The sequence below is a fragment of the Eulemur rufifrons genome, chromosome 8, assembly GCF_041146395.1.
Source record: "Eulemur rufifrons isolate Redbay chromosome 8, OSU_ERuf_1, whole genome shotgun sequence".
Taxonomy (NCBI): domain Eukaryota; kingdom Metazoa; phylum Chordata; class Mammalia; order Primates; family Lemuridae; genus Eulemur; species Eulemur rufifrons.
In genome coordinates this window covers 123048230-123075266 of record NC_090990.1, presented here as the reverse complement: position 1 = coordinate 123075266, position 27037 = coordinate 123048230, and the positions used below count along the sequence as shown (strand labels likewise).

At 38.1% G+C, this 27037-nt stretch overlaps 1 protein-coding gene across 1 annotated transcript in view; it reads left to right on the top strand.

The window, feature by feature from the left end:
* The first annotated feature begins 3199 nt into the window (after positions 1–3199).
* LOC138390404 (flavin-containing monooxygenase 5-like) overlaps positions 3200–27037 on the top strand; it is a 66113-nt gene continuing 42275 nt past the window's right edge. The window contains exons 1-7 of the mRNA XM_069479254.1: positions 3200–3370; positions 4235–4397; positions 5977–6119; positions 7540–7739; positions 13895–14247; positions 14393–14465; positions 16865–17226. Coding sequence (XP_069335355.1) covers positions 3200–3370; positions 4235–4397; positions 5977–6119; positions 7540–7739; positions 13895–14247; positions 14393–14465; positions 16865–17226 — 1465 coding nt within the window. The remainder of the gene's footprint in view (positions 3371–4234; positions 4398–5976; positions 6120–7539; positions 7740–13894; positions 14248–14392; positions 14466–16864; positions 17227–27037) is intronic.

Genomic DNA, 27037 nt, shown 5'->3' with positions numbered 1-27037 from the left:
ACAGGTTGAAGAGAGAACTGTTCAATTGTTTACCAGTAAGCATGATGTTAGCTAAGGTTTTTGTAGCTTAAGAAAATTTCCATCTATACATAATTTATGGAGAGTTTTTTTAAATCATGGACATATGTTAAGTCTTATCAAATGATTTTTCTGCATCACCGAGATCAATATATGCTGTCTCTGTTTATTTTGTTAATGCAATGCATTTCATTGATTAGTATTCAAATGATAAAGCAAATTTTCTTTCTTAGAAAAACCCTTATTTGGTGATTTTTTAAAAGTTTTATTTATTGTTAGGTTAGAGTCACAATTTTTGCTGATATTTCTAACTTGCTAGCTATTCAAAATTTTACTGATATTTTTGTCTAACTTTATGAGAGACATTGTACTATAATTTTCCATTTTTATAATGTCTATGTCAGGTTTGATGTCAAGGTTATTCTAACTCAAGGTTATGAAATGTGTTGAGAAATGTTCCTCCTATTTTCTTAAAGAATTTTTGTAGGAATGGTATTCTTTTCTTTTCATTCAGAAGAATTTCATTCAGAAGAATTCAACAGTGAAGCTAGCTAAGCCTGGAGTTTTCTTTGTAGAAAGATTTTTTAATGACAAATTCAGCAGATATGAGGCTTTCAACTTTTAACTTTAACAGATATGTTTTTTGAATTTTATTTTTCTTTTCATATTAGATTGATGAGTATTGTTCTTGAAGGAATTTGTTCACTGTTTTGTAAGTTGACAGTTTGGGGCTATTATGCAAAATATCCTCTTAAGCTCTTTTTATTATATGCAGATTCTATAATGATGTTCCATTTTTATTCCTGATATGGATAATTTACAGTTTCTCTTTTTTAGGGGGTGGTAATCAAACCTGGTAGGGATTTATAAGTTTTATTAATCTTCTAAAAACAATGAGACTTAAGTTCATATCTTTTTCTTTTATTGTACATCTAATTTGTATTTCATTGATTTCTGCTCATATCTTTATTATTTTCTTTTTCTTTATTTTTGTGTTTATTTTACTGTTTTTCTAGGTTCTTGATTTGGAGCTTAGATAATTGATTTACAGCTTTTTCTTCTTATCTAACATATAAATTTAGGCTATAAATTTTCCTCCAATCACTATTTTGCTTCACCCACAGGTTTAATGCATTGTCTTTTCATTATTGGTCAGTTCAAAATATTTTTAATATTACTGTGATATATTCTTTGAGCCAAAGTTTATTTAGATGTGTTGTTTAATTTCTAAACAATTGGGGGGTTCTAGTTATCTTTCTGTTACTAATTTCTAATTTAATTCCACTGTTATTAGGGAACATACGCCGACTTTAATCCTTTGAAAATTGTTTAGATTTTTTTTAATGGCCCATCATAAACTTATATTGGAAAATATGTCATATGTACCTCAAAAGATACGTAGTTAAAGTTGTGGGGTTTATTTGGCTATATATGACAATTAAGCTGAGTTGTTTAATTGTGTTCTCCAATCTTCTATGCTATTGCCAATATTTGTTCTATTGTTCTATCAGTTAGTGAAGTGAGTTAAATTCTCCGGCTATGAATCTGAGTTTGTCTATGAATATGAGTTTCTCCTTTTAATTATGTTCATTTTTACTTTATATATTTTGTAACTATGTTACTAAATGCATTTGAATGTAAGATTTTTCTATCTTCCTATAGAGTTGACCTTTATATCATTATTCTTTCTCCTTCTTTGTCTCTGATTTTACCATCATGTCTAATTTGTCTGATAGTAACATAGTCACTCCGGTTGCCTTTTGATTAATGTTTTCATGATATATCTATCTTTCAGCCTAATTTTGTCTTGTGTGAATATCATAAAGAAGGTTTTGCTGGGCATTTCGATTTTTTGTTTTAATTGGTATTTTGATAGGAATTGTATTAATTCTGTAGATCACTTTAGGTAGTATGCATATTTGAACAATATTGATTCTACTAATCCATGAGTATGGTAGGGATTTCCATCTGTTTAGATATTCTACAATTTCTTTTCTCAGTATTTTGTAGTTCTCCCTATGTATGTCTCTCACTTCCTTCGTTAAATATATTCCTAAATATTTAATTTTCTTTGATGCTATTGTGAAAAGTGTTGTGTCTTTGATTTGACTTTCTGCTTGACTATTATTGGCATTTTTGAATGCCACTGATTTGTGTGCATTAATTTTGTATTCTGAGACTTTACTGAATTTGTTTATCAATTTCTGGAGTCTCTTGATTGAAACCTTGGGATTTTCTAGTGCTTACATATAATGAAATACGAATATAATTGGTTTTAACTGTCTCGCATTTTTTATTTGTTTTATATCTTTGTTGTTTTTTTAATTCCTCAATTCCTTTTTTTAGCTTTACTCATGTATTTTTTATTCTTCTACTTTTCTTGTACATTTTTCAGATAGCCATTTTTGCATTTGTATTAACAGTTATCCTTTTAACTTAAATCCATGGTAAGAATGGTTATCCTTTTTAATTTGCAAACTTTAATATGCATTCTTGTCTTATTATTAATACTTTCTACCTTCTGTTTATATTTTACCACTTTCTGAATAAAGCAAGAATCTTACGATAGTTTAACTTTATTTTCCCACCTTTTTGTTATTATGTATTTTACTTCTTGAGTATGTTGTAAATTGCACAAGATATTAATGTTTTTAAAAGTCAATATTTTTATGTTTATCCACACATTTATGATTTCTAGTTTTCACCCCTTCCTATATGTGCATGCTTCCATTTTTGTTCATGCCCATTCAGCCTAATGAACTTTCTTTCATATTTCTCATAGTGTTTGGTTGCTGGCAATGAATTCGCTCAGCTTTGGTTTGTCTCAGTATGTGTTCATTTCATTTTCATTTTTGAAGGATATTTTCACTAGGTATAGAAATCTAGGTAAACATATTTTCATTTCAGTATTTTGAAGAAACCATTCCATTGTTTCTGACTTCCATCCTTTCTATTGAGAAGTCAAACATGCACCTTATTGTTGATTGGATATAACTTTTTTCTCTAGCACATATGGGAGTGAGGGAGAAAGTATTTACGGAGCAAATAAAAGGCAATGCACTGTTTTATTATTCCTGTGATTATTTTTCTTCATTAGGATATTTTATTTTGATACTCTTGTTATTGCAAGGTTTATGTCATTAAGAGATGCTTTCTTCCGTAGAAAAATACTTCAGACAAAATGCCTAGTATCTACAGATCTGTGACCATCAACACTTCCAAGGAAATGATGTGCTTCAGTGACTTCCCTGTACCGGATCATTTTCCCAACTACATGCACAACTCCAGACTCATGGATTACTTCAGGATGTATGCCAAACACTTTGGCCTCCTGAATTACATTCGTTTTAAGGTAAAAATCTAACTGATATATTTCATAGTAAATGTGTGTGTATGTATGTGTGCACATTTGCAGACACACTCGTGCACATATAAGAATTATACTTGGCATCTTCTAGTGTGCTCAGAGGAAGAGATCATTAGTGAGCTTCCACCCTAGAAAATCATCACTTATGATGCTGTTTTGATGATTTCACTTGAATGTAAGGCTGAAGAATTTTGCCCAATAGGACCTCATCTAATCATATTTTGGTATGGCATGGTAAGGGTCCTCTCTCTTAACCTTAAATTCAAACTGTTTGAAGTCTTAGAATAGTGACGGTAGTAACCAAGCCAAATTATGTTGCCTGTATGTAGAACAAGAACCAGGGTCATATAAAGAACACAAAGAAGACTTTTTCAGATCCAGGTACTTCCCACAATCTATCTACCACCACGACCCCCAACTCACACATACAAAATCCATCTCTGTAACATGGTGGAACATGACTTTCTCCCTGAAACTCAAAAGCTAAGCCCAGAGAAGCTGGACAGCTTTCTGCTAACATATGAAAAACACTAGGAACACTATTTTCTTTCGTGTGGAAGTCTTTCTGAAACGAGGATATTTTTTCCTGTGGCTTTAGTCACTCCTCTGCTTTTTCACGGTTACATCTCAGCTGTTTCTATTGCTATAGAAAATTAGATTTCCAACGAAATATCCAGAATACCTTGAAAATGAACACATAGCAAAGTTGCTGTGGGAGGACCCAGGAGTGGGAACCAAACGAGCGTGACTACCGTAGATGAGTTGTGTTGTTCAGATCTTTGGGTTTGGAGGAGAAGGGATTAAAGCTGAGGTGATAATGTATCGTCTGTGTTGTGCCCTTGTTCTCAGACCAAAGTGCGAAGTGTGAGGAAGCACTCTGATTTTCCTTTCAATGGGCAATGGGATGTTGCTGTGGAGACTAATGGGCAACAAGAGACTTTGGTCTTTGACGGGGTCTTGGTCTGCAGTGGACACCACACAGACCCCTACTTGCCACTTCAGTCCTTCCCAGGTATGTCACAAAGAACCTGTTTGGTAGAGAAGTTCTGTTCAGATACTTTCCGAGCCAAATGATGGAGCATGAATTTTATTACTAGCATTAATAAAATTTCTCCGGTAATGTTTAATAACAGACAACTATCTGTCTGACATTTATGTTAACATGGTTACACTAACATACAAAAATAGTCAAAGACAACACTTCTGTTTTTTACTTACCACAGTTTCATATGATTTCTAATAAGTAACAAAAACTAGCCCATCTTTAAGTGGTTTTACTTTCATGTCTGTTCATCTGATCTCACTTCCTTCCAGAGAAAGTGAAATTAATAAAAAAAATAAGGGGTAAGTGACAGGCAAAAAAGAAAAAGCAAAAAGCTGACAAACCCACAAACTTAGAAATCTTAAAGGTTGGGACATGATCTCAAATAACATTAATTTATCATGGATTTTCATTGGTTGATCAAAATAATTCAGCTATTGCTCCCTCTGAATTTTGTTGGGTAAAATGGTTCACATTTCAAAGGAGACTATTAGTTAGGGGGAAAAAAAACCCTCCCCAACTCCCCTCACTAGAGCCTCTCTCCTTACTCCTGCTCTATTTTCCTTCCCTTTCAATCAATTGCAATCAGGAGTCAATCAAGAAATACTTGATATGTCAGTGCCTTTCCATGATGCCTAACAAGCCACCATAAGAAACACTTTGGGGGTGGACACAAACTGAAAATAGAAGGGTCCTCGCTGGAAATCAAGGGACTTAAACTTGAGTTACAAACTGAATTATGTATAACAAGTGCCAAACCTTCCTGTGTCTACGCACCAACACAATCATTTTTAAAATAAAAGTACTTAATCTTCTGAATGTTAAAGTGCAATATATTTTGGAAATCATTATACAATTATTATGTAATTATCTCAATTAATTACAATTACATTAATAACTGTCATATATGTATCAGCTTCTTTTTTACTTGCTTCTGGGCTGAGAGACACTCCCTATAGACAGACATGTTGGAAATGTATTTGAGTAGGTTTCAGGGGAGCAAGAGACATAATATATCCAGAAGGAGATGATGTCTGAGAATGCCAGACACGGAGCGGAGCCACTATGAAGCCCTCAGCAGAACCAGGGGCAGTATGAGGGCATCAGGGGCTTGGAAGACAGAGGAGTTGTCAAATTGTTGAAGAAAGGCCCTATATCTGCTTAGAGAGTAGTAAAACAAAAGAAAACAACAACCAGGTCCTGCTTCATTATTTTGCTTAAGACTGCATAGGGCAATGTAATAATGAATAAAATTAGATTATCATGGAATTGTAAAACTTTCATTTTGGTTACAATTGGACTTAGCAAATACTTTGTAAGGTCACTAATCTATATTTAGAATCCATGGGTACTAATTCTAAATTTACTCCCTCTTTCCCTGAGCACTGTGAACTATAAAATTACATTTTTAGGACAAAATTCAATATTCAGTTTGCTGACCCAGACTTAAAGTCTGGCTTTTTCACATTACTGAGAACACAGCTTCTATGTGTTGAGTTAGCACTGTCAAAACTACTCCTCACAATGAGAAATTCTCTTTGTCCACCAGGCATTGAGAAGTTTGAAGGCTGTTACTTCCACAGTCGGGAATACAAAAGTCCCGAGGACTTTCTGGGAAAAAGAGTCATAGTGGTTGGCATTGGGAATTCTGGAGTGGACATTGCAGTGGAGCTCAGTCGTGTAGCAAAACAGGTTTGTTTTCAACAACTTCACTAATGGAAACCTATGCATTTATGGGGAGCCATCTAGAATGTAGGTTTGTTCTGTGAGGGGCCAGAAAAGAAAGTGAACTCTATGGGCTCTAGCCTCAAGATGTTTAAATTCATGGGGAGCAGAGGATGTATGCACCATGTGAACAGATTACTATTACCTGAGCTTATTGAGTAAAACATTAGCGCAGATAAAACAAAATGTTAGATAATTAATCTGACTTTTCTCACTACCATAATAGCACCTGGATCCCGAAATAGACTTCCAATAGCAGTAACAAGAAATTGGGAGTCTATCTGTGATCAGTAGAGTAGATCTTGGTGGGAGAATTAAAGAACAGGAAAAGGAGGAGAATAAATGATGATGACAACTATATGATCCTCCTTAAATAAATGTATTGTAATGTGTCTATAATCATGATGGAAGATACAAAGAAATAATAAATTCTGCTTTAGGCATATTTCATTTCATACAAAAGCAATTTATCCAAGAACTTCATTTATGCTTTATTTATTCTTTCTTTAGAAGAAAATGAGATAACATTTTGCATTCCAGATTGTTGACCACATTTAATAAAACCTTAATTAAGAGAGAACCCAACCTACTAGGCTATTCAGATACCTTGATTATTGTTATTTATTTTTACTTATTTATCTTTATTTATTATCATTTATCATTAGTTTTTAAGAGAAATTATTACTAAGCCACTTACTAAGAGTTTAGTTTTTTTTTAAAAATTTTTAATAAGAATTTAAAGAGGTAAATACATGGTCACTAGCACCCATCTAACCTATCTTGTACTTCACAGAGTAAGAACTGAGATTCAACATTCTCAAGGTTGTAAAAGCACCAGTAATCAAACAAAGAAACAATTCAACACATTTTCTAATTGTATCAGAATGCAGAAAAGTTTATGAATATGTTACAGGAAGATTTTCAAAGTCATTCTAGTTACATTCAGTTAACCAAAACACTAGTCCTGAACAATATGATTCATTAAAGATTTTAATGTATATTTTTATTTTGATGCAAACAATACAGTGGAAGTATATAATAGTTAATATGACAATTCACTTCTGAATTCAAATCCCTATTTATCTATGAAGTATAGCTATATCAGTATCCAGAAATTTTTTTAAAAACAGTAATTCAGAAACATATAGACTAGTGAATAAAGTTTTCTGTTTTTCGTTCAGAAATTTGGTGTCATAGATGCAGTCTTTTTCTGGAAATCAGTAGACAGCTCTGGTAAAGCCTGGTGATCACTGCATAGCATTTTACCTCCTAATCCTCAGAAGCCAACACTCTTAAAACTTGGTGATGGGTAAAATGTGCATAAAATAATGTATGTAAAATATTCTCTCTCTCCGTCACTGGTTTGCTCTATCTCTGTCTCCCTCAGGTATTTCTCAGTACTAGACGAGGATCATGGATTCTACACCGTGTTTGGGATAATGGGTATCCAATGGATAGTTCATTTTTCACTCGGTTCAATAATTTTCTCCATAAAATGTTAACTACAGCACAAATAAATAACCAACTGGAAAAGATGCTGAACTCGAGATTCAATCATGCGCACTATGGCCTGCAGCCTCAACACAGGTGATGACCTTAATTTGTGTAATTACGAGTATGTGTAAATAGGAAGTTGCCTTGAAGACAGCTTCTGGCATTTAACATTTATTTTGGTCAATTAATCTTATATATTCATTAATATATAGCAATTATATATAATACATACATATTATAGCACATAAATGTGTTTGCTTCCTGATGCTGTTCACTCACTCTCTCATTCATTCGGCACTCATTTAATATTTAATTGCTATGTGTCATATACAGAAATAAATACATGGCTCCTCCCTTCAACCAAGCTTCAAGTCTAGAGAAGCAAGGACACAAAACAGATTAGAGCAAGGAAATGTGATTGGTGCTGTGACAGCTGTTGGTGTGGGGTACAGAGAAGCTCAAACTAGGACTCAGTAATTTTCACTGAGGTTGGGATAAAAATGTCAGAAAAGACAACATGTTGGGGAAGAATCCTAACGCCCCTTCCTCACTGCAAGCACCCCTGTGATTCCAGGTCTGTCCCATGGAAGTTTCTTGGTGCAGAAACTATCTGAAGCTTCTGATGAAAAAGCAAAAGATAGAAGTAGAAAACAATACTAAGCTGAGTTAAGAAAAGGGGAAAAAAACGGAATGAACAATACTATTTAAAAGAGTAAAATAAAAATATCAACCAAAGCATCAACCTAAGGAATAATGGTCTGAGATTATAAAGCAATAATTGTTTTTCTCACACGAATACTTAATTGTCCTGAAAGGCAATTCTGAAAGAGAGATTCCTGAAATCTTTTAGTGAACAAGACAAAGGAATGTGGCATTCACTGATTCATGCATTACAGATATTTCATGAGCATCTACCGAGCTGTGGATGCAGAACAAAATTGCATTCTGCTTGAGAGAGACGGATGGTTTTTTAAAAATACAGAATGTAATGAGAACTAAGAAGGAAATGAGTAGGATCATGTCATCAAGAGCAAGTGGAGGAAGGGAGCAGCCATATAATTTAACAGAATGAGGTAGAAGGCATTTCTGAGGGGTGATGTTTAAGCTAAGACTTAAAGGACAAAAAGGATCCACAATGAAAAGGGTCAGGAGAAAAGGACTCAGAAAGATCTGCAACTACAAAATTCTTGAGGCAGAAAGGGGCTTGGTGCCAACTGAGAAGCAGAAAGGAAACCAGTATGATCAGAACAAAGTCAGTGAGGGGAAAATACTATGCAAGAAGCAAAGAGGCCGGAGCCAGGTCACATGTTCCTGGGCTGTTGGGGCAAAGTTTAGATTTTATCCTTTTTTAAAAGTTTCATATATTTAAGATGTACAATATTGTGTTTGATATACATATGCATAGTAAAACGGTTACTATAGTCAGCAAATTAGCATAGACATCATCTCACAGAGTTACTCTTTTGTGTGTGTGTGTGTGTGTGTGTGTGGCAAGAGCACCTAAAATGTACTATTTCAGTAAAAATCACTGATACAGTACAATATTATTAACAATAGTCCTCATGTTGTACGTTAGCTCTCCAGACTCATTCATTCTGCATATTTGCCACTTTGTATCCTTTAACCTATATCTTCCCCACCCCTCCCTGGTAACCACCATTTTATTCTCTATCTCTTTGTATTTGACTTTTTTTTTTAGATAACCACATACAAGTGAGATCATGAAGTATTTTTCTTTCTGTGTGTGTCTTATTTCACTTAGAATAGTATCCTCCAGGCTCATAGACACTGTGGCAAATGACAGGATCTCCTTTTTTAATGCTGAATAATATTCCGTTTTATATATATATATATATATATATATATATATATCACAACTTTTTAAACCCATTTGCCCATCAATGGACACTTCGGTTGTTACTATATTTTGGCTATTATGAATAACACTTCAATGAACATTGAGTTCACATATTATTACAAGTTCATGATATCATTTCTTTTGGGCATACACCCAGAAGGAGTGCTGGTTCACATGGTAATTTTATTTTTAATTTCTTTAGGAACCCCCATACTGTTTTCTACAGTGGCTACACCAATCTACATCCCTACTAAGAATGTACAAAATTCCCCTTTTCTCCACTCCTTTGCCAATACTTGTGATCTCTTGTCTTTGTGGTAACAGCCATCCTAATAGGTGGGAGGTATTAACTCATGTAGTTCTGATTTGCATTTCTCTGATGATTACTGATGTTAATGATTAGTGATGTTTTTGTATAGAACACAGAGTAATCATTATGTATTTTAAGCATGGGAGGATCATAATTTGATGCACAATTTTAAAGGATCACTGAGGCTGCTCTGTGGAAAATGGAAAACCTGGAGATTGGGAATGGGGGTGGGATCAAAAGGAAAGGCAGTAGCCTAGGAGAGTGATTTAATTGGCTTGGGTTAGCACGATAGGAGTGGAGAGAAAGCAAAATGGATAGATTCAGGATGGGCTTCACAGATGGAACTTAAAGTGTTTGCTGATGGATTGAATGTGGAAGGAAAATGTAAGAGATGAAGAAATCAAGAACTCCTAGGCTTTTTACCTGAACAATTGGGTTGATAAAGGAGCCATTTACTGCAGTGAAGATGGGAAGCAATCCTGAGCAAGAATAGGTGAGAAGGTGAAAACTGGGAGTTCTGTTTGGATCACGTTAAATTTGATGTGCCTATGAGGATGTCAGAGAGATGTAAGTCACAGCAGGGAGCTGACTGTGTGGGACTGGAACTTAAAGGAGAGGTCTGAGTTTGATATATAAATAATTATTTTTATTTCAGAATATTACAGGGGTACAAATATTTAGGTTACGTATATTGCCTTTGCCCCACCCGAGTCAGAGATACAAGTGTGTCCATCCCCCAGATGGTGTGCACAGCACCCATTAGGTGTGAATATACCTGTCCCCTCCTCCCCAACAGCCTATGAATGTTACTACCATATGTGCACGTAAGTGTTGGTCAATTAATACCAATCTGATGGTGAGTACATGTGGTGCTTGTTTTTCCATTCTTGGGATACTTCACTTAGTAGAATGGGCTCCAGCTCTATCCGGGATAATACAAGAGGCGCTAGATCACCATTGTTTTTTGTGGCTGAGTAGCACTTAACTAAATAACTTCTATTAGGTTCACTGTAACACAATTGCATGACTATTGCAGTCTATTCTTTCAAAATCTTTGATTACAGGAAAAAGCAGAAAGGAAGATTCTGGTAACAGAAAAACATATATGTGATCCCCTTTCCCTCCCATCCTAACACTATTTTTGTCCCCTGAGCCAGACAGTTGCTTGAGCCCCAGGGCAGCAGGGGTCAATTCGGCTTTGAGCTCTATGCTGTCTTCCCCATGGGTCAGACAGGTGCCTCAAGACCAGCTTCAGCGATCTCCAGAGTAGGACAGGAGAGTGACAGATCCTGGGAAGAACTTGGTGTGGAACTCTTTGGTGAAAGTCAACATCAGCCCTTCGTGATGAATGTCTGGCCCTAGCACTGATGTCAATGAAGAAAGATGAGTGAGGAGGCTGAGTCCTCCCTGAGGTCATGGAAGTCCTAGTATGAAGGAACAAGAAGGCTTTGTCCAGGTACCTCCATAAGAGAAGGGATGCTTGCTAGTTTCTGTATCTTGGGCTGATACAAGTGGTCTACTTCACCTTTTACCAGCTACAAAACCTCCACCACAAGGGGCATTCTAATAACCAGACATCAGCCCCAGTAGGCTGTCAAAGAAAAATACCATCCCTTATGAATGAATGAGTATCCAGGGAGAAGAAGATGAAACTCAGAACACAAGCCTATGCAAAAAGAGGAAGAAAGAGAAGTCACCTTGCATAAAAACATGAAAAAACTTTAAGGAAATTCAAGTGCCACATGAAATATTGTTTGCAGTTTAAAATTTTCATTTGCCAACTAAAGACAACATTAGATTAGACTGAAGGAAAAAAAAATAGTTACTTGGCAGATTAAGAGAGATTAGAACAGATGGAAGAGACACAATATTTAAATAATAGAAGAAAAAAATTTCAGATTGAAAGAGACCACTGAATTTCAGGATGGATTTTTGAAAACACACACAAATATACCCCCTCACACACGTATACCCTTACGTAGAGTTCCTCAGTTTCCCTCGCTTTTTTTCTCTGTTCTGACCAAGAAATATTGACCCAGCTGCATGTTCTTCCCTGAAGGATTAAACCCAAGCTTTGGCCTTGAACATTTCTAGGCACCTAGAAAGGTGTTTAGGTTGTTGCCCAAAACACTGAAAGAAACTAGCCCCAGCCCTAAGTCAAATTCCTTAAAGCCTCCGATAAACTTTATAACCTGAACCCCTCCTTGAGAACATACCTACGTAGAACATTCCTCATCTCGTCAGCTGCCAGCATAAACTGCAGCCTCCTCGTATGGTGGTTTCCCCAGTACGTGCTTGGGACTGATCTCCCTGACATTTCGTGCTTTCTTCTTTGGAATCCCAACCAGTCCTATCTCAGAACAATTTGGAGTTTTCCCTTGTGGTAATCCCCCGGCCACGCTAAAAGAAAGATAGATATAACAGATAGATAGGTAGATAGATACACAGATAGATAGAGCCCACCTGGGATTGTGTAACATAAGTGCTAAGACTTATCAAACAAAGGGAGTATAGCATAAGGAAAATCCTAATAAATGTGCCAAACTCTCAACTATCTCAAGGAGTGAAGAGGGAAGAAAAGAGACAAGATGAATGACTTCAGGAAAGCTAGACTTCAGAAAATTAATCTATCTGGTGGAATAAAAAACAAGGGCCAGAGATTCTTTTAAGTATGATCAGTTTTTATGTTTGTAAGAACTCTTTGTGTGTTGTAGAAATCAACATATTTTTAAATCATCAGTGTTACATTTTTTTCTGATCATATCATTTTCCCATTGATTTAGCTTGTGGTATTTTTTTAATATGTGAAAGCCTTAAATTCTCAATACTCATATGTGTCCACGTCTTCTGTTGTAATCTCTGAGTTTTTAAACCAAATTAAGAAAGTCTTCCTTTTTTTTTTTATTTCATCTTATTATGGGAGATACAGAATTGCAAGTTACATACGTTGCCCATGTACCGCCTGTCCCCCCAAGTCAAAGCTCCAGGCGTGTCCATTCCCCAGACAGTGCGCGTTGCACCCATCATGTAGGTATATATCCCTCCCAAGAAAGTCTTCCTTGCTCAAGATTGTCAAAGTAGTCTCCAAGGTTTACTTCCAAGATTCTTACTTTTTGAATTCAAGTCGTTAATCAATTAAGAGTTTAATTTCAACATAGCAATTGTAAGATAAGAGTCTAATTTTATTTATATACCTATACTAACTCTCTCTTGACCCTCAGATTAAGTCCAAACTAGCAGCCTTGCATTTTATCTACACTCATAAGCCAAACTTAGCTCCATACCTTTTTCTATATATATTTGGCTTCTCTATGTCTGTATCTTTGTTCATGTTTGCAAATCTTATCTATCTATAACAGACCCTCGTGGTGTTTACCAAGTAGCTCCTCCTTCCTCTCAGCAGAAGATTGTCTGGACAGGGTGTTCATGTGACACAGTTTTCCCCAGTTAGGGTAAGTGGAAGCTCACTGGATAGAGTTTCCGAGAAGGCTAATGTTTCCAGCATAAAGCTTTACACTTCCCTTTTTCTTGTTTTTCCTCTTTGGAACATGGATTCAATGTCTGGAGGTAGAGTTATTTAAGACAACTTAGCCGTTTAACGAATATTTGAATGGATACTGTGTCAGGTAACTTTATAGCTAATTCTTCTACAAATGTATTAATATCTAACATGGGGATTGATTTAGCCTACAAATGATAACCATTTAGTAGAAAGCAAGGTGGGCAGAAGCTAACAATAATCTATGATTTGTTTTCAAACTACGATCCCTAGTCATATATCATTTTTCCTCAGTTCTAAGTAGTTTAAAATATTTAACATTAAAACAAATAAACATGGCACAGGATGCAAGATATACACAAAAGTTTTCAAGACAAAACAGAAGACTTGAAAAACGTAGAACTGAGAAAGCCGCTGAAGCACTCAAGGCACAAAATTACTTCCCTTTGCCATTACAGGCCAAAAGTTGAATGAGCACAGAGTTAGGGCAAAAATGCAAATTGTTGGCTTCAATCCCTTCTCATATGCATTGTTTCGTTTTCGTATATTTGCTTACTCAGGATTTCTGTTTTTACATACAGACCTTTAAGTCAGCATCCCACTGTCAGTGATGACCTGCCAAACCACATAATTTCTGGAAAAGTCCAGGTGAAGCCCAACGTGAAGGAATTCACAAAAACAGATGCCATTTTTGAGGACGGCACAATCGAGGAGAATATTGATGCTGTCATCTCTGCTACAGGATACAGTTTCTCTTTTCCTTTCCTGGATGGTCTGATCAAAGTTACTAACAATGAAGTGTCCCTGTACAAGCTTATGTTCCCTCCCGACCTGGAGAAGCCAACACTGGCCGTGATCGGTCTTATCCAGCCACTGGGCATCATCCTACCTATTGCAGAACTTCAGTCTCGCTGGGCTACACGAGTGTTCAAAGGTATGTGGATAAATGTTGGAAAAAGGCCTAATATTTCACCTGAAGTTTATCCTCAGTTTCTTCTTGACACTAGTTCTCTGCTTTCGACAAAATGTTCCCCTCTTATTCTTAGGAATCCCGAGAGACTCTGAATTTTCTCTTTCAGGGCTGAGCAAATTACCCTCAGTGGAGAACATGATGGCAGATATTGCCAGGAGGAAGAGAGCCATGGACAAACGGTAAATAAATAATTAGTAACAACTAATTATTGGAAACCTGCATAGGGATCACAGACTTCTTAATCTGGGATTCTAAGCCTGTGCTTCATCTTAATTACGTGGCCATTGTTTTTCTCCATTTCCTACACTATCTTGTTACACAACTCCTAAACAAGAATGAATCTTGGTCCTCTGGCTCAGTTATGCAACAAACAACTGAGCACTTCTGTTACATGAACTGAACATTGTTTCCATGTTGTGAGATCTTCCCCATAACAGATTATAGAGCTCATATCTGAGTACTAAATGCTTGTTTCAGATACTGTTACATAAGAAGAAACAACAGTGCTGTCGTTTTACGTTGCCCTCCATGTGCCTTGGGCATAATCCCATTGGAAATGCTGCAATATGCCTGCCATAGTGGGCGCAAAGTAAATTTGTAATCAATTCACTCCTTCTCCCAAATGTCGATGAGAATGCACCTAAAAGCTTTTTCAATCCAGAGTTTTCTCTGTGGCAAGTTTGTAAACTTTGTGTGTATTCTCTTTAAATCATGCGACATCTCAAGGTAAGCCCTCAACCTCAACCTCAGTCATTATAGGATTTTCTCTCAAGACCTCACCAGAATCCAGGAAGCCTCTGTGGTTTCCCAAAATGTAGGAGCAGTCTCTGGTTTTCACCACAGCATGCTCCTTACTGACATCGGCATTGCCTGAGTCTAAAGTGCGCCCTTAAAGTCTGCAGGTTTTTGGCTTTTCTCTGTCATGAGTAGGGTAGAGGAATCTCTGCTGAGGATGGGGCTTCCTCTGACGTGGGCTTAGGGTCCAGCCTCCCCAGGAACCCCACACCACTGTTCCCTCTGACATCTTGCTGTGGGTTCCTAGACTCTTCCAAACCATACTTCTATCTCACACACTGTGTAAAATCTTTCCCTCTCCTCTCTTGTTACCCTCAGAGACATTTATCTTATTCTAGTCCATGAGCCCACAATTTAAGGAAACAAAAGCTAGGAGGGGAGATGTCTTGCTACTAAGGTACTCTTTTGGTCACCTAACAAGGGAATACAAAAGGCTTGGCCACTTCTGCAGATAGTGAAGGAATGGAATATAGACAGAAAATAGACAAATTAATATCTTAAGTAAACTTGCCACATTATTTCAGAATTCTAAAGACTTTATGTAGGTGTATGTGTGTCCATATAAAGACATCAAATTCATTCCCATTAACTCCCCCGCCCCCCTCCCCACACGCACACATACTTTACAGTTTTGCAAACTGTGTAACAGAGAAAACTCTTGGTTGAAAAAGGATTCAGGTACATTCTCATCGACATTTGGGAGAAGGAGTGAATTGATTAAAAATTTACTTTGCACCTACTATGGCAGGCACATTGCAGCATTTCCAACGGGATTATGCACAAGGCATATGAAGGACAATATAAAATGACAACACTGTTGTTTCTTCTGCTGTAACAGTATCTGAAACAAGCATTCAGTACTCAGATGTGAGCTCTATAAACTCTGCTATTCGGAGAAGGTCTCACAACACGGAAAAAATGTTCAGTTCATGCAGCAGAAGTGCCAGCTGCCGCACATCTCTAGGATGACACCTTGTGCGTTCTCACGTCAGAAAGATACGTTGCTGTTGCCCCATGTTGTGCAGCAGGTGTGTAAAGGGCTACTGCTAGCCCTTAAAATATGTTTGTGCAAATTAGAAAAAGGCAGTCCTCCCTCAAGGCACTTTACTTCCAAACGCTAGAAGTAAAACTGCCATAATAAATATCAAGTCCATAATATCTGCCACGGTAATGAGGTTATGCAGTCCCTGGATGTGCACCACGCAATGCACGCTCCGAGCTGAGGCATCTGGGTCAAGGGGGAGCTCCGCAGGCAGTTGCTGTTCCCAGCAGTGCTGCAGAGCTACCTTGCTCTGCAAAGGGTGCCACACTCTCCACACCCTTACCCCATGACATCCATCAAGCTCCTGGGGGCAAGTTAGCAATGACTGTCCTGTCCCCTGGTTGACTACAAACACACAGGTGGGCTGGAAGTTAAGTTTTCCATCCTACCTACAAAATACACAGGGAAGTATTTAGCTGGATCATAATCCTTCATTTTAAAAATGAACAGCTTAAAGGGTAGGAATCACTGCAAACATCGAGTCCCAGTTCAGTCATCCTGCTGCCATCAGAAACTATGGGACAGTGAGCATGGAAATTTGGATTCGGTGTCTGCTCTGCCATTCCGTATCTGAGTGTTGTTGGATTTATCGGTATGGCTTTCTGGTTCTCTGTTTTTTCACCTCTAAAATGAGTAGAAATCAAGTTGTTTAAACTTTTTGTATTTTTTGAATGATAGAAATCTCTGTCCTCCTACCACTGCGGGAGGCTGAGTCCTCCACACTCTTCTCTTTGGTTTCAGATATGTCAAGACACTCCGCCACACAATCCAAGTGGATCACATTGAGTACATGGATGAGATCGCCACCCTGGCAGGGGTGAAGCCCAACCTGCTGTTCCTCTTTCTCTCAGATCCAAAGCTGGCCATGGAGGTTTTCTTTGGTCCCTGCACCCCATACCAGTACCGCCTGCAGGGGCCAGGGAAATGGGATGGGGCCCGGAGAGCTATCTTGACCCAGAGAGAGCGGATTCTAAAGCCTCTGAGGACTCGAATTCCTAGTGAGGACAGTCACTCATCCTCACAGCTCTCCTGGACAAAGATGGCACCAGTGGGCCTGGCATTTCTGGCTGCTGGCTTAGCATACTTTAGATATATTCATTGTAGTAAGAGGAAATTAATGAATGAATGAATATTGAAGAGAAAAAGCATGGAAGAGTTTCTACTCAAACTGGATCATTATATGACTTATTTTTAAGACAATAACATACATCCAATATTATCTAGTACTACTATAACTACGATAGAAAATGTTTAGACTTTACACATAGATTTATTCCTTTAAAAATAGGTATACATTGTATTTCTATATAAAACACTATGAATGCACAAGAAAAACTTATCATTAAAAGCAATCCTATTTAAGCCTTCAGAATGTTTTTGCAACATAAAATCTACCTGAATTGTATACTTAAAGTTGTATTCTCCTTATAGGAATTGATAAATAAAGTTTTACTTTATCACTGAATTTATTTTCAACCTTATACTTTCTTCTTTTCAAGTGATTTTATCAATTCTCACTCAGACATAAAAGTTTTAGTGTACAGTATAGAAATTAAAAGACACAGGTTAAAATATTCTAGGTTGTAATTTGCTAGAAACCAAAAAAAGAATGCCTTTTTTTTTTTTTTTTTAAAGACTAAAACTATATTGATACCCAAGTAACAAATACAACTGCTTGCTGGCTGGCTTGATCATTTTGCCTGGCTTTTGGAGTGGTCCTCCTGCTATGTGGGACAGTTGACATCTTCACTGTTTTGATTTTGGGAGATGGCTTCTCTGGCCCCAAATGTCTTCTCCTCCCACTGACTGTGTGAAATTCTTCCAAGCCTCTGACTCTGTTATTTAGCTAATGGGTATTCTCCAGGCCCTCCAGCTAGAAGCAAAACCACATCAGAATCAGAGTGTAAAACTGAGTGTGGTGACGTGAGAAAGGGGAACCCTCATACACGGTTGGTGGGAATATAAATTAGTACACCTACTATGGAGAACAGTATGAAGATTCCTCAAAAAACTAAAAGTAGAACTACCATGTGACCCAGCAATCCCACTGCTGGATGTATATCCAAAATAAGGGAATTCAGTATCTCAAAAAGACATCTGCACGTCCAGGTTTAATGTAACACTATTCACAATAACCAGGATTTGGATTCAACTTAAGTGTCCATCAACAGATGAATAGATAAAGAAGTTGTGGTACATATACATAATAGAATATTGTATAGTATGCGGGCTATATTAGAGTTACCTTCATTTTACATTTTTTTAAAAAACTATATTTTTTAACCAAATTTGATAGAGTGTGAAAAATCTGGGATATTTCTACAATAAAAAGTTTTGAATCACCTAGAAATTCATACAAATTTCATTTTGATTAAATGAGGCAAATCTTTTATGATTCTAATAAAATGACCAAAGATCTGGTCTTTAAATATATATATATATTCCAAGTTAAGATAATAAAAGCTGGAATAGAAGCAAGCAAACTTTTATCACAGGAAATGGTGATAATGCTAAAGTGAAGGGGACCGACATGGCAATAAACCTTGATGTCGCTCATCAAAACAAAACCGAAAGAACAAAACCAAAAGGACTCAAGCCTGTGTATTTTGAAAAAAGCAATGACACTGGAGGACTGTAGAGATACAAGATAGTTTTATAAATATTCTCATGAAGTCTGATGTACTGTGTACAGTGAGAGAGATGTTTCCTTTCTAACTAGGAAATAGAACTCTGATGACATATAAATTATATATTCCTTAAGTTTTCTTTTCAAAGTAGTAATATCTTACATTCATATAAACTTGAAACTTTCGGATGTGCTTACACAATCTTGTTCCCTTTCATTCCCCTAACAATCCCACATGGAATATTTGGGGAAGCAGTATGCAAGTTTTACAGATGAGGAAACCGAAACTCAAAAAGTTTGTATAGTTATTTGGCCTCTAGCAGATTTGGCAGTAGGACCTAAGATCTCCTGAATCCTGGTTCTGACATTTCCCTCTGTGCTACAGGGTCACTTTGTATGTTGCATCGTGTTGTTTATTAGATGCTGAAAAAACTACCCCTACCAATAAAAGTGTATGTGATCATGACTATACTCATATATAGGGGTTTATGTCATGGATAATACCCCACATGAACAGAAGAAAATAAGTGTGGTCTTAAAAATAATGTATTACTGAAATATATCTTTTTTAAAAAGCAATCATTTTTGCTCTTGTATTCATCATATTTGTCTGGTCCCAGGGGCCAGCAGTTTGGAACTGGACAAAGCTCTTTTTTTTTTCTTTGTAAGACAGACTCTGCTAAAAAAATGGGAGGGGGTGAAAAATAGCTCTAAATAATCAAAACTACTTTGGGGCTAACTGAATAGTTTCATAATAATAGCCTTGTCTCCTTGTTTCATTACCTAAGTGTATTTATTTTCATACTTCTATTCCAACTGGGGCCATTTTGCTTTTCCTTTAACCTCCCCAGTAAAAACTCTTTTCCTTTTCCTTTTCACTCACTTCTGTAATTTTAACCTAGGCAAAAATCTTAGAGTTTTAGATTGACTACTTATCCAACCAACCAACACATATACATAATGAGCTAAGTTATAACTTAGGAAATGGGTCAGAAATCACTTAAGGATAACAGAACATGTGTTTTGGTGACCTTGCTATGGTTAACCTCATAAAAGAAAATTCAGCAGAGATTTAGCAGCCTAAGCCTAAGGCACTCCCATCATAATTATATATTAGTATATATTCCATTATTAGCTTGTTAAGCATATATTAATTTATTAGTGAGCATTTTTCAGATGTTCATATCATTCTAAATACTTTTTCTGAAAAATCAGAAAGGGAGTATGATATAATGCAGCAAGTAAAAGTTTCAGGGAATTTTTTACTGAATTAGCTGATTGTATCGACATTGTGCACGTACAGTCGACGGGTTCTTTAGTAGGTCAATGACTGCACCCAGGGAGGAAGTAGCAGAATCTAATATAGATTATTTAGATTATTAAGTATAAAATACTTGATCTATCAAGATCTTAAGAGACTTTCTTGGAAATTTATTCTGCAGGGGTGGGGAACCTGTGGCTTTAACGCCACACGTGGTCTTCTAGGTCCTTAAGTGTGGTCTCTTGACTGAACCCAAATTTTACAGAACTAAGGCTGCAAATTTCCCACCCCTGGGGGTGCTCCTCTATTTGTACATTTCTGTACACTTGTCATAACTCTCTGGATGCTCCCTGTTGTTTATTGACACAAGAGGCAATATAGTTTCGATTCTAAGAGCTTGTGCTCTGGGGCCAAACAGCCTGAGTCCGACTCCTGGCTCTGTCGTTTGCTGGCCCTGGGATCTTAGGCAAGGTATTTATTCTCAATATGTTCAGTTTCCTCATCTGTAAAACGTGGGTGATAATATAGTGCCCAACTCACTTTAGATAAGTTAATACACCAAAGATGTTTAAAATAGTACCTGCCACATCATAAGCACTCCACAAAGTAGCTATGCTACCAAATGCTATTTCAATCACACTTATGTGGCCCATTTACAATCCTGATTCCACCTTCTCTAGTGCAAAGAAAAGTCATATGAAGTCAAAGTAGGTACCTTTCAAAGCAGTTATCAAGCTCATTTGTGTTTCCAAATAATATTATATCAAGGTGCATTGAGAATGTCTATATTATTTCTTCTTCAAACATGGTATTATACCATACATACTCTTATAACTTGCTTGTAAATTATTTAAGCAAGCCACCAATATTGGACATTTCTGTTGTTAAAAAAAATGCCCTATCATTGTCCTGACCTTGGCCTACATCTTCTCCACTTGGTAGTGTCAGACTCTCGTCTAAGAACAGAAGCTGAAGGGCAGGTTGACGCGCTCAGACTCCAGTTAATTTCCCAGTTTTCAGTCATCATTCATGTGTTTCAGCCCTACTTATTTTTTCCTCCTTCCAATATCCAATTCTTTGATAAGCTAAATCTATAAAGCACATGAAAAACTATGGTGTCAATACCCCACCCTATTTTTGCTCCACCTGCAGAGCTTCATTTGATGATACTACACCTCTCGGGATAACATCCTCACTCCAAACACTCCCCACCTCCCCGGCACGCCACCACCACTAGTCTGAGTGCACCATTTCTGAGAATTGCTGTTTAGGGCTCAGCATAGAAAAAGAAGGCTGCCACCTCAAAAAACATCACACAGTTATGGCAGGTAGAGCTTCCCGTCTCTGAATCAGAGGAACAAATGAAGGAAATGACTTCATAAGAGCAAGCCAAATGCCACTTTAAAATAAAATTCCACTGGGCCATTGGATTAGTCATTGATATCCCTTCTTTCTTCATAATTTATATCTTTTATTTTTTAATGTCTTTATTCATCCCAAAAGGTAATATTTTGATATTTAAATGTTATAGCAAAAACATATGCAGTATATGATATGTCCTAAAGGGCTTTCAGCTAGCTGCCCTGTCTCAGACCTTCATTGAATGAAGTTTTAGTAGCATCATCCTTAAGTCCTCCTTCACATTCAATTCCCAAAAACGTAAGCAGCGGGAGGGGTCTAGACGCACACCAGTGCTGAAAGCCTGAGGCTGCAAAGTCAGACTGAGTGGGGTTCAAATCCCAGTCCTATCTCTTACTGCTAAGTAATACTGGGCAAGTGGTCTCACCCAGCTGAGTCTGTGTCCTCATCTGTGACACGTGGCTAATAACAATCCCCACACACAGAGGAGTTGCAACGAATTAATGAACAAACCATGAGAGGTGTGTCTGAGCACTGAGCCTTGTGTTAACTGTCATGACGACCAGAATCCCCTGCTGCATCCCTATTCTCCTGAGGAAGTCAAAGTGCAAGCTAGATATTGCTATTTTTACTTTTTAAGGTACACAAACCTTAAGTTTAATTTCTGTGAGGGTTTACATGCCTATCCATCCATGAAACCACTGCCCAGATCAACATACAAAACATGTCCAGTGCCCCAAGAGGTTCCTCACAGCCCTTCCCAGCCAGTGCCCTGGCCAAGAAACCGTGTCTAGACTTCTATTGCCATAGATCAGTGTTGCCTGTCCCTGAACGCCATATAAACGGATTCATGCAGCTTGTGCTCTTTTGTGTCTGGCTTCTTTTTTCAACATTATGTCTCTGAACTCCATGCTGTCTTGTGTGTAGCTATAGTTTGCTTTCTGGTGTTGCTGAGTAGTATTCCACTGTACCAATACACCACAGTCCACAGCCGTTCTCCTGCTGATGGGCACTGGGTGTTTCCGATTTGGAGCTGTCAAGAATAACACTGCCATGAACGTTCTTGTACTTGTCATTTCGTGGACATAAGTACTCGTTTCTCTTCAGCATGTCCCCAGGAGTGGAATCGCTAGGTCATGGGGCAGGTGAATGTTTGCTTTGGTAGATTCTGTCGTGGTCCATCCATTGTTCACATCCACGCCAGCCACGCAGCACCGCCCGCCCACGGCGTTTGCTCTGGACCCGCCTGCTCCACTGAGCTCCATCACACAGCCAGGCTTCTCTCCTCCTTCGCAACACCCCCTTGCTCTGCAGGGAGAGTCATGAACTGCCAAGGTGCTTTTCACTGGGGAACCCCTAACTGAGAGGATGAGCGGGGAGGGAGAGCTGCCCTGCGTGGGATTCCCTATCTTGGAGGCCAGCACATGTGCACACCTGCCGTGCAGCCTCGTCTTCTCTCAGCACCCACCTCTGTGCTACAATGCCACCCAGATCCCTGTATGGGCTTTATGAGAAACAAGTGGGTGGTCCATCTTAGTTCAGAGTAACACAACCATCCACTTCATCCTCCTCATCCTCCTCATCCCCTCCCTGCCCACTGGGCTCTGGGGGACCCACTTTTTAATACAAACACCAGCCTTCGTCCTCAGGTATCGTAGTTACAAGCAGAGCAGAAGGCTCTCCCTGCACCTTGTGTCCAAACCCTTCCTTGCCCACTGGCTGGTGCCTGAAATTCCATCAGCGCTTCGTGCTTTTTCCCCTCAAGACCACGATCCTTGGGACACACCAGTGACCCTGGGTAGAGTGAGCCTGCTTCCCTTGGAGTGACTGATGTCCAGTGTGAACAAAAGAGGTGTGAGCAGGTTTTGATGAGGCAACACAGCAAGGACACTGGGTCCTCCAGGGGAGGATTAGAAAAGGGATGAAAAGGGTGCAATCGACACCCACCTGTATAAAATCACCCAAAAGTTAAAGTCCAGAACCCTGATTCCACAATGGCTTGAGAGGTAAAACAAAACAATAAGCGTCTATCCAACAGTATGAACAGAAATCCACCCCAAATATCAATTCTCTCAATAAATGTGAATGGCTTGAACTGCCCACTGAAGAGACATAGGCTGGCTAAAGAGATAAAAAAAAAAAAAATACAAGTCAAGTATCTGCCATCTCCAGGAAATGCATCTTACCCATGAGGACTCATTCAGACTCAAGGTGAAGGGATGGAAAATAAATTTTCAGACAAATGGAAACCAAAAGAAAGCTGGGGTCCCCATTCTTATAGCAGATAATGTAAACTTTAAAGAAACAAAAGTAAAGAAAGACAAAGATGCTCACTATATATTGGTGGAGGGAAAAATCCAACAGGAAGACCTAACAATCCTAAATATTTATGCACCCGACACAGGAGCACCCAGATACATAAAGCAAATCCTGCTTGATCTAAACTATGTAATAAACAGCAATGACATAATAGCCAGGGATTTCAATGCCCCACTGACAGAACTGGACAGACCCTCCAAGCAGAAAATAAGAAAAGAAACAATGGACTTCAACAGAATTCTAGAACAAATGGGCTTAACAGATATCCACAGAACATTCCACCCAAACAACACTGAATAGACATTCTTCTCATCAGCTCATGGAAGCTTCCCTAAAGCTGATCACATCCTAGGCCACAAAACAGATCTCAACAAATTTTAAAAAAATAGAAATTATACCATGAATCTTCTCAGACCACAGTGGAATAAAATTAGAGTTCAATTCCAACAGAAATATTCACCACTTCACAAAGTCATGGAAATTAAACAATCTATTGCTGAATGACTATTGGGTCAAGGAGGAGATCCAGATGGAAATCAAAAGATGCTTCAAACTAAATGATAACAGGGACACAAGTTATCAAAATCTGTGGGATACAGCAAAAGCATTCCTAAAAGGAAAACTCATAGCCTTAAACGCCCACATCCAAAAGACAGAAAGATCACAAATCAACCTATTAATGAACTGTCTCAAGGAACAGGAAAAGGAAGAGCAAAGCAATCCTAAATCCAGCAGAAGAAAATAAATAACCAAGATAGAGCAGAACTAAATGAAATAGAGAACAAAAGAACTATACAGAAGGTTAATAAAACAAAAAGTTGGTTCTTCGAAAAGATAAAATCGACAGCCCTCTTGCTAGATTGACCAGAAGTAGAAAGGAAAGGACTCTAATTAGCTCAATTAAAAATGAAAAAGGAGAGGTCACAACTGATATCACAGAAATACAAAACATCATTTTTGAATACGATAATAATCTCTATGCCCAAAAACTTGAAAAATGTGGAGGAAATGGACAAATTATTAGAAACACACAACCTCCCTAAGCTCAATCAGGAAGAAATAGAATTCCTGAACAGACCAATATCAAGCACCAAAACTGAAGCAACAATAAAAATCTTCCAATAAAAAAAAAAAGTCCCAGGCCAGATGGGTTCACACCTGAATTTTACCAAACCTACAAAGAAGAACTGGTACCTATATCGCAGAAATTATTCCACAACATTGAGAAGGATGGACTCCTCCCCAACTCATTCTACGAAGTAAGCATCACCTTGATACCAAAGCCAGGAAAGGACACACACACACACACACACACACACAAAGATATTGATCTTTGACAACTGTCAGGCACAGAACTATCGAGCCCAATGTAGACAACAGAAGTCTCCCTGAACTCACGTAATGTGCCTGAAAGTTTATCCAAGCCAAGACTAGGAAATCCCCAAAGAAAATATTTCTAAAGTTCTTTAAACTCTCCATACTTCTTAGGGGAATTACACATACAGTTTTCAGAATCTAAGTTCCTCTTAATAGTTATCGTTCTTTAGCACACCAAATGTACCCACCAAAAAAATGTTAATTTTAATCATAAATCTTTTATGAAGGTTAAAAAACCAAAATTTGTCAAAATGACCCTAGAAATAAAAGTTTTATTAGAAATAAGGATATGGGTCAAAGTCCTCAAACACTTTTTTTGTTCCAAAGGCATTTGGGCAGCAGTAACTTGTGAATCCAGGGACCAGCTGAGGAATATCCTGCTGCCCTCGGTTTTCTAGATGCCTCAGACACTACGGGGTAAGGAGGTGACCCAGCGGATTTTTAGAGCCAAGGCTAGACGTGGACTCTAGGATCTGTTTTTTCAGGATAGATAAGCTATCAGACTCTATTGGGAATCCTCAAATAAATATGCACAATAAAATTGTGCATTTCTTAGCTGGGACTACAGGTGCACACCACCACATCCAACTAATTTTTTCTATTTTTAGTAGAGACAGGGTCTCACTCTTGCTCAGGATGGTCTCAAACTCCTGAGCTCAAGCAATCAATCCTCCCACCTCGGCTTCCCAGAGTGCTAGGATTACAGGTGTGAGCCACCACACCTGGCCAAAATTATGCATTTCTGAGAATGGTTTGGTCCACTTTAGAGATACCCCCTCAGAACAAATGTATCTTTTTATGGGGCATGAAAAAGTTTCCACCCTCTCTCTTTTCTCAGACAAAACCCAGCAGAGAACTTCACCCACTGAAATCTCAACCAGCACTTCTAAATAACCCCCACTGGGCAGGCCCATGCCCAAGGCAGATAAATGAGTAAGAAGACATATTATAAGCTTAGTATTTTTGCCATGTGGCTTTTCTCAAATCTTTGAAAGAATCCATTTCAAAATAATGATACTCATAAATATGAAGCAATTTGAAACATGAGCTAACAATTCTATATAATGCTCTTTTGATGCCAGGAAGCATTACTATCCCTTCATGTTTGAGGTGATGAAGCAACTATGTGAGGTTGGCTGGCCTAAGGCACCACCATGAATAGGGATTAAGACCCAGGAACACCCAGAGTAGATCCTGTGGTTCAAATCACTCACGTGCACTGTGGCTGTTTCCAGGAGTTTGAAGGAAATCCTCGTCAATCAGGAAATACGCCTGCGTGGCTCCACTGCTTCAGGAGGGAGGGCACCGGCTGCCTGCACTGTCTACCTACGTGTCAGCTTCACACTCACGCCACCCCTCAAGGACAGGGAGTCACAGGCTCACGGTTTTGCAAGATTATTGGAATTCAAGTGGGTATCACAATGGCTCATCACATGATCCCCTGGCTGGATACAATTCAAAACATTGATAGATCCTTAGATGCTCAGCAAATCCTTCCTTTAGGCTTAGGCGTCCTATGTAATTAGCAAATAATGCCAGATGAAGCATGAACCTGTTCTGACCCCTAAAGAATCTCTACTGTTCTAACACTGTGCTGGAAGTGTTTTCCACTTACGCAATTTCATTCTTCAGTACAACCAACACATCTGAGCTCCGGGCACTGTCCTAGGCACGAGGGATACAGCAGTAAACAAGAAAGTCAACATCCCTGTCCTTGTGAGCTACATACTCCAGGGGGATACAGGTACTCAACAGATAGACAAACACAATATCAAGGAGGAAAAAAGACCAAGCTGGGGCAGGGATAAAGCAGGTGGCTTCTGTAAACAGAGTGGTCGGGGAAGAACTCTCTGAGGAAGGACACTGGAGCAGAGACCTGAATGAAGTGAGGGAGACAACTGCGGTCAGCAATCGGTGGATTGTCTTTCCAATTTTTTTATATATACATAAATACCCAAACTATTTTCCTGTG